The sequence below is a fragment of the Sycon ciliatum genome, chromosome 8 (genome assembly GCF_964019385.1).
Source record: "Sycon ciliatum chromosome 8, ocSycCili1.1, whole genome shotgun sequence".
Taxonomy (NCBI): Eukaryota; Metazoa; Porifera; class Calcarea; order Leucosolenida; family Sycettidae; genus Sycon; species Sycon ciliatum.
Window position 1 is genome coordinate 32,323,573 of NC_088650.1, and position 9,097 is coordinate 32,332,669.

Below are 9,097 nucleotides of genomic sequence, written 5' to 3' on the forward strand. Positions count from 1 at the left end.
TTGGCAGCCTCCATTCGTCAGTTTTTCGGAACACATCCCTTACATCCTAGAATGCAACGGTTTGTCCGGATCTAGTTGGTGACAGTGCGCTTGCCCTCACTACAACTATGATGAAGATATATCGTGACGATGGACAGCTCACGCCCCAGCGGCAGCTCAGCTTCAATACCGCTCAGATCCGAGCAGGTCGTGTCGTCGAGTGTGCCGGCTTCGGTCGTCTCAAGGGCTAATTCTCTGTTGTTCATGAGTGCAACACCAAGGATCCTCACTTTGCTAGCCAGATTGGCTTGCTGTACTGGGGACCGCATAACATCGTCGAACGCAGACATGTTGGCTACTTGCCCCAGTCGTCAACTATGAACACCTTCCGCTGGTTGCAGGCAATTCTTCCCCATGCTGCTGCCGCTACTCGTTCAAAACTAGCAAATATCCATTAAAGCCTAGATGAATTCTGAAGGGACACAGTGCCGTATTTTCCAGAGTATAAGTCGCACTTTGTACACTCAAAATTCACCCCAAAAAGGGGGGGGGGGGTGGTGCGGCTTATACTCCGATGATCTTATACTCCGATGATCTTATACTCCGATGATCTTATACTCCGATGATCAGTTTTTTTAATTCACGGTGATAAATAGGGTAGTGGATCTCTCCGTGGAGAGCGCTCTCCAAGCTGCAGGAGATAGACTAACTTGGCTTGACACTGTTGACAGATGCGTGGACTCTGCTCCTGTCTAACAGGTTCAGGGAAGATGTGAGCTGTATTTATTATTATTAAATAGGGTAGATGTTTGCATTTCGTGGCAAAACATGGGGGTGCGGCTTACACTCCAGCGCGGCTTATACTCCAGCGCGGCTTACACTCCGGAAAATATGGAAACTAAATGAAAACTTGTAATGCCTCACCTGCCATAGTAAAGATCTTGCGCACCTTCGTTGCGGAGAGATGAGTTTCAAGTAGCCAGTCAGCTACTCTGCCAAAGCTTGGCATCAGCACTAAGTAGACCATGTATGGTAGTGCCGACCATAGACTGGCCTGTGTGGACACACGCGCACACGCACACACACACACACACACACACACACACACACACACGCACGCATGCATGCATGCACACAAACAAACACACATGCACACACACACACACACACACACACACACACACACACACACGCACGCACACATGCACACACACACACACACACACACAAAAATTGCAGTGTATTGTTTGCTGAATTTGACTCTTGAGTTGTTTATCGTATTTGCTGTTATACGTAATATCATCTTTGTGTGGATGGCAAGAAAGTAAAGCTTACTAAAGGGCTGGGAGTTGTATAAAAGTATTTCAAGAAAAAAGATACCGTGCTCGTGCGATTAGAGCCCTCTCTTGAATAGTGCCCTACCTCGAATAGTGCCCCTGTCTACAAGAGTCAGTAAAAATACCCCCCCCCCCCCCCCCCCGGGGTTTGCAACCAAGCGCATATGCAAGGTTGGTGTTCTTATGCTAATGCTCTTGTCCATGTCATTGAACTGGTGGTTTCGGGATCATCAAGGCCGCTGGTTTTTTTACCGTTTCTTTGGAGTAGTATAGTTTACAGAAAACTGCAGGCTCTGTTTTTCTTTGTTTTTTGCCGTATGGCGCAATTGTACCAGCATTGAAAAAATAGTACCCTCTCTTGAATAATGCCATCTCTTGAACAGTGCCCCATCTGTGATGGACATTTAAAAATAATGCCCAGGAGCACTAATCGCGCAAGTACGGTATGCCTCATTGACGTAGGAAAGAAACAAGAAATGCAGTTCTTTTTTTTGTCTTTCTTTCGCATGATGTAACATTCGTTGCTCGCAAATTTGAGATACTGGGAGCATGCGCACTATCTGCGGCACTCTTTTTCTTCTTGCTTCGCAAGTGTAGTGTCCAAAACTGTAATCTCTTCTCTCCTTTTTATGAACCATGCCTCCCCGTAGAGGAACCCGTCGAGCAGCGAGTGCAGAGCCCGCACGATCGCAGGACAGGCCGGGTCAGCAGGACCACGTAGCTGCGGCACGTTTGGAGGAGCAGGTCACCCGTATTGGCTGCTCGAGGCCCAAATCGAGCTGGAAAGGGCCAGGGCGACCTAGAATTCGCCGCGCGGCAGAGGCCGCAGATGGAGACGTTCTCCGTCGTCGTCGTCGTCCCCGTCATCGTCGAGTAGTAGCGCTTCATGTTCACCAAGCCTCAAGAGAGCCAACAAATTTAACAAATCAAAAAAATTCAAAGAAGGATTGGCGTCATCAGCACCATTCTCGTCCTCGTGTCACCTTAGCGGGCCCCAGTAGATGGAGAAACATGGCCTACGAACACCAGTATGCTGTAAATGCCCGGCTCCAGGAGCGCCTGGACAAGGTGCGGAGAGCACTGCAAGCAGAGAGGACAAGGAGCACAACGAAGCACCTGAAAAAAGTGAGAGTATTCTGGAGGATAGACAATAGTGGCTTGCTGTCGCTGATGCCCATGGGGTAGAGGTGGCAAATTTCCGGACTTTCCATAAATGCTTCAAGGACCATCCAACCTGGGGCCCCGAGAGCATGCAAAGAAATAGCTATGTGGGGAGAAACACCCGTCTCCGGTTATTCTGCCAGGCGGAGGCTCGTCGTCATTAGAACGTATTGCGTTGTAGTCTTCACAACTGCCCTCGCCACACTCAGCTGTCCCTGCCAAACTAGCAAGAAGATTCAGCAATGGATTTCAGGCGGAAAGTTGATGAGAAAAAGTTCGAAGAAGTGCTATGCATGAGCGCTGATATGTCCTTTTCCAGAGCCAGGTAGCCTTTGTGTGCGAGTTGAGAGAAGTCAATCTCGAGCTATAAGCCTGGCAATTTGAACACGATGCAAAAATGCAGACTCGATGGGCTGAATATCTGGACAAGGGGGAGGCAGAGAAAGAGAAGGTTGAAGATTAACGACACAGTGAGGACGTCAAAGGTGATGAATGGCCTTGGACCAGGGCCAGCAACGCAGGTGATGACCTTGTGCTTGGAGCAGGGCCAGCAATGGCATGTGCAGACGCTTCAAGAGAGCAATGTCGTAGTCATGGCAGCACTGATGCAGAAATATAGCTTGTACTTGTTGCACTTGTGTGTGGCTTGTAGCTGGAGAATTGTATGCAGGTTCTGTGTGTGTGTGTGTGTGTGTGTGTGTGTGTGTGTGTGTGTGTGTGTGTGTGTGTGTGTGTGTGTGTGTGTGTGTGTGTGTGTGTGTGTGCGTGTTCTTGTGCTCCTTGGGAGCAGGTTACACTTTCCAAGCTCCGTTTCCTGACTTTCCCTAACGTTCTCTGCCTGCCCAGGGTGACTCTGGCATAGCCAGAGTCGACCAGAGTCGACCCTGGAGCACCTTCGTCGACCCTGCCAAGGTAGTACTGAACGACTGGTACGTGGAATCGCAATGTAGCTTTCAGGACAAATTATTTGGGTATTGTCACTGCTGCGTCGGCCGTGGTCCACCACTCGCAGTGGAGTAGCTGTCCCTCGAGTGCTACAATATCCAAGCTCAAAGATAGCAGTGGTTGGGTTAGAGGATTGGTTTGTGGAGTCCTGGAACGAGTTGCTTACAGTGGAGTGGACGAGCGAGTGCAAAGAGGAAGGTCGCAATGGCGGAATGGTGGAAATTGAAAACGTTTCAATTTTCCGTCATCATGAGAACACTGTTCAAGCGTTGTGGAAGGCTGTCAGATGTGTGAGGCCATGCCCTGCCGCTTACATCTTCAAAGTGGAAGAACTGCCAGTAGAGTCCTGGTGGGATTTCGGATACCCGCACTGCTTTTGCTTGGCGGATTCTTTCTTGAACAGTTTTTTTGTGATGTGAAATTCGGCAGTGTTTTTTCCTCCTTTTGTTTTTCAGTCGTTGTCACTACAGCACAGCAGTCGTACATTCTACTCCTTTTGTTTAATTTGTCTCGCCAGTTTTGCTAGCCGATTCCCTTTATTTGCCACTGGCCCTCATAGTGTCCATGCTAAGGTGGAGGGCAGCGTCACCCATTTGGGTAGCTGTGTCCATGTGCAGTGGTAGCAAGTGAAATCCAACCCCTGATATCCGTGCTCGAGTGTAGCACCGATTCCGATTCCAGCGGTCTCTATACTTTGTAGTGTTACAATCCTGTGCTGGGTCTTTGTAATATGAGCGCACCGCTCCAGTTGTCGGATTTCAGTTGCCAGCACTATTCGATCATGTAGTTATACCGCCATTCCGGCAACAGGCTCTCAGCTGCACCAAATAGATAAATAAATAACTTTGAACAGTACACAATCCTGTAGTTATACCGGTACATCAAACATAATCACAATGGTTAGGAGTAGGGTATGTGGAAAGGTGCGCTAGCTGTTTGTTTTTAAAGACTTTTCCCCGTTTCAACTTCCTCAACCTTATGAATACTTTCTGTATTGGAGGACTCCCCACTACCACTAGTGCTAGTTTGTATGTGAAGTGTGTGGGTTACAGCGAGGGCTGCGTCCCAACAGCCTGTGTGGATTCACAGGAAGCGTAAGTTTCATAGTCTGAAGAGAATGTTAAGTTGTCGCTGCTGGGATGACGACTACACCATAGCTTAGTGGTAGGGCATCGCTAGCCATAAGCGAGGGTCCCTGGTTCCAGTCCTGGTGGTAACAGTCAATGTTTCCTTCAGATTTCCCGTTTTAACTCCCTCAGACTTATTTATTTATTGTTCATTGATAATTACGGATAACCCAAAGGCTGGAGTGCCTATGACGTATGCCTAACTTATTTTAAAATATTATTTTGCATGCTTGTGTCTAAGTGCACCAGCAGGAAACAGACAAGAAGTTGTTGAAGCAGCTCCAGCGGCCTGACACCCACTGTCGGCTGTCACCATCACAGCTGCTACCAGTCTGTGTGGAATGCTTACCCCGGCAATCTCGAACTACATCACATCACTCAAGTACGTCGGTAGACAAGCCAGTATCGTGTAGAAACCCACGGTGATCGCAAATATGGGCCAGCACAATAGCCCACTGTGGTAATGACGGCAGCAGTGCGGACCACGGTACAGACACTTGACTCTACAAAGAGCACGCACACCGACACACACACATGCACATGCAAACACACGCACACACATACACATGCAAAAAGCACGCACGCACACATACACACACACGCACGCACGTACGCACACATACACACGCACGCACGTACACACACACACACACACACACACACACACACACAAGCCAAAGCGGCAAAGACCACGTCAGAAAAGAAACACCGGAATCAATAGTACAAACAGACCCACGCCTCAATCTCGCTCAGCCCCTCAATGAGAAACAAAGACACAATTGCAAAATCTGAGATAAAAAACTGCATACCCGAACATGTGAATAACTGCCTGTTTGACTTAGTTCAAGCCATGGTTGACGTACAAGTAGGCAGTGATGGCCATCCACATGCAGTGTTGACTCGATACGATCACAACTCCATCTCCCCGACTTACTTACACTTACACCTCCCCATCGCTGAAGCGATGATAGCGTACAAGCTATGATAGACATAGCAACTTGTGCTGGAATTACACCATTCAACAGCTTGCAAGGCTGATGAATTGACCTTGACACGGACAACGACACTAGATTTCTAGAATATACTTGATAACATATATTTTTCAAGGATTCTCCAGAGGCAAATGGATGCCCAACAAAGGGACAGTCTCCTGGGGAAAGGAAGTGAAGGTGGCTGTTATGAGAGAGAGGGAGAAAGGGACATAACAAGGTTGTTTTTTTTTTTTACTATTGAACACTCACTGCATGATGAACTAAAATGAGGAGAAGAACTCGACACAATGGTACATATCCAGCAGGACGGAGTGGGTGGGACCTGTGAAGCTCAGCCGACCAAGGGTCTCGTGGAAGGGCGGGGAGGGGAGCAGGAGAGCAAGAACTCTAAGGGTAGGAAAGAGAGGAGGGGGGGGGGGGGAAACCAGGAAACTTGTTATTCCAAGATATGAGTGCAAACAAATACGCAAACAAGTACAAATATAGCAGTATCAAGATATGATGCTGAGGCGAAAGTAGAGGCTGATTGCCGTGCAGATATGACGAAAGATTAGAGTTAGAATGGAGGAGAGTTAGAGAGAGATAAAGACAGATGGATTGGGAGTTTGATGAGAAAGGAGTGCTCCGAGAACATGAACAGGGTCGCACTGGCAGTAGCCTAGGGGGCGATGTCCGTGGCCAATGACCAACCCGACCGTTTCAGGTAGCGGTAGGTCTGAACCTTGAACTGCTGCATCCCTTTGGCAGACGGTGCATCGCGAAGGAGAGTGGCTGGCAGTTCATTCCAGGCTTCGATGAGGCACTCCGGGAAAGAGCGCAGCGCAACATTGCACGATCTGGCAGGTAGGGCTGTCTGGAGTTGAAGCTCGTGCGCAAGGTTGGCTGCCAAGCGGCGACGTGTGGCAGGCGCGATGGCGGGTGCGATGGCTCTGGCCGGGCGTGTCGCTGCAAGAGCTGGCGGGCTTGCGATGTCATGGAGCTTGTACAGAGTTGTGAGGCCGGCCACACGGCACCGCAGGGACAGAGTGTCCATTGCAGCCCCTGTCCCAATCAGGGTGAGTGCACGATGCTGGACTCGGTCCAGCTGTGAGAGATGGGTAGCCGCAGCTCCCATCCATACAAGTGGACAGTACTCCATTAGAGGCCGAATGAACCCCCGGTATGCTGTGGCCCGGCCCGGTGGGTCCAGGACATGGCACGCCTTCCGGAAGAAACCAATTCGCTGTGTGGCACGCACTGCAGTTCCTCAAAGATGCTCCGAGTATGTTAGATGGGCATCAAACGTCACTCCAAGGAGCTTCAGCCGCGAGCATTCTGGGACAGCTGTGCCGTTGAACTTGATGGGTGGTGTCTCCCAGGGTCTGCGGTGGCGGGACACAGTCATGGCCTGTGATTTCGTTGGCTCAAAAGTGACGCGCCACTGAGCACCCCATTCAGCAAGTGCATCCACACCAGCTTGGAGGTTGCGGCACACTTCTGTCACAGCATGTGGTGGGGGTAAGGTGAAAAATAAAAATAATGCAAACAGGAACAGCAGAAGCTACTGATCGTGTACAGTACAAGCTGGACACTAACTCACCTCCGTACAACGCTGTGTGGCCAGTGATGTTTCTATGAAGGTCCTCTCAGAGTGACGGACAGTACTGCGTTTGGCGTGTGAGTCGGCGGCGAACAGAAACCAAGTCACGCACCAGACCATACCAGCACCACCTGTGCACAGGAGTCAGGACAGTGTGTGTTGTCATGCGCACACATACACACATGCATACACCCCACGCACATACACACATGCATACACCCCACACACATACACACATGCATACACCCCACGCACATACACACATGCATACACCCCACGCACATACACACATGCATACACCCCACACACATACACACATGCATACACCCCACATACATACACACATGTACATGCCCAGCGAACAAGTTACCATGGTTACGATAGACATACAATGTACTACAGTAGAAACTTGTGCTAGGATTACACCATTCAATAGCCTGCACGGCTGATGAATCGACCGCCATACATTTTACCATGTACATACAAACTATGGATCCGCGACGTACCGAGGAGGTCAAGAACCACATTTCCGCTTCCGTGGGACGCTACCACTCCATGATCCGGTGATAGATGTAGCTCATAATATGGTGCGGGAGGATAGATCAGATCCACCAACCAGATCCCTAAAAAGGCCGAATACTCATTATGCCGCATTCATCTTGTTAACCTTGTGCCAGACCGCACGTTCCCAATTCACTGTGGGTCGCAGCACGGTTGAAAACCCACCCGCTTCCAAGCAGCTCATGTGTTTAATAGCGGTATATGCTTGACAATTTTCCACTGCACCCACGAACGGTGATGAAGAATGTTCCGCTAGTTTATCTAACAGTTCTGTTCAACAAAGCACTTTTGTCGCGTTTCAGTCTCCGGGTATTATGCCACGTACCGGGTTGCCGGGTGACTTAGACATAGCCACGATAGTCATAGACAGGCACACTCTCAACATGTAGATCTACTCGTTGGCAAAGCCCAGGAACCCGAGGAGCATCAGCATGCATCTGAGCTGGGAAGTAGCACTGGTCATCTCCATCTCCATTGCTGATACTTCTTCAGTAATGGCTTCAGCTCACTAGTAGTAGTACTACGTGCATTTTGTGACATCCTCTCCGAAAGTGTAATACAACCAGTTACCTGATTCTATTACTGATTGAATCAGTCATGTAAATAAATACTCCGAAATCATGAATGGGACGATGAAAGCAGAACATTCTTCAAGCTCCTTTCAAAGCCCAAGCTACAGAAATGACTAGCCATAAGGCGATATCGCAACTTTGTCTTCGTTACCAACCGCCATGGTGAAATCTACTAATCGTTATGCTTCGCAGACATGTCGGTTCCACGAAATACTTTTCAAGGCCTTCTTCAATCAAAGCATCACGCTTCTCAAGCAGGTGGATTTTTAAAAATTACTTCAAATCATGATGCATTGTGATGAGATTTTTCCCAAATGACGTCAATCTGGCCGGACCCCGGGAATGCAACCGGGGTGCATAACCGGGGAATATGCATACACACCGGGGTCTCACTTGTAGATCGAGGCCTCGTAGATCTACTCTTGTTGTAGTATCTCATGCCTGTTCTTTTAGCAAGAGTACGACTCGTACATAACCCCCAAGATCAGAGACTTCAGTTCAGAGTATAACGGGGTTATGCACTCTTGTTATCAGCAAGAGTACATAAACCAGGTTTATGTACTCTTGTTATCAGGCATAGCAGGAGTACGGTTTATGAACTCTTGGGCATAGGTACTACTCCCTACTGCCTGTTCTTATCAGCAAGATAACAATAACCCCGGCCCAGGTCAGGAGACCTGGGGCCGGGGTTATTGGTATCTTGCTACAGTGTACCACTATAAAAACAAAAGGGAGTCGTGAAAGCCTCTCTGAGCTCTGATCCATATTCTCCTCCGGCGAGTAACGACTTGGTCACGTGCCTAGTTGGGCACAGAGACAAGACATTGCAGTACAAAATTGTATT

General features: G+C 49.0%; 1 protein-coding gene across 3 annotated transcripts in view; it reads right to left on the reverse strand.

The window, feature by feature from the left end:
- The window catches only part of LOC135822812 (uncharacterized), a 29,798-nt gene extending 21,312 nt beyond the window's left edge, over positions 1-8,486 (reverse strand). The window contains exons 1-4 of one of the 3 annotated variants that reach the window (XR_010554545.1): positions 7,627-8,486; positions 7,121-7,251; positions 4,899-5,052; positions 904-1,033 (exon numbers count right to left, since the gene is read on the reverse strand). Coding sequence is in view for 2 of the 3 variants with exons in the window: in XM_065335643.1 (XP_065191715.1) it covers positions 904-1,033; positions 7,121-7,251; positions 7,627-7,774 (409 nt within the window). In the remaining variant the exon portion in view is untranslated. The remainder of the gene's footprint in view (positions 1-903; positions 1,034-4,898; positions 5,053-7,120; positions 7,252-7,626) is intronic. The other 2 variants (XM_065335644.1, XM_065335643.1) reach the window with 2 other exon arrangements.
- Positions 8,487-9,097: the final 611 nt, after the last annotated feature.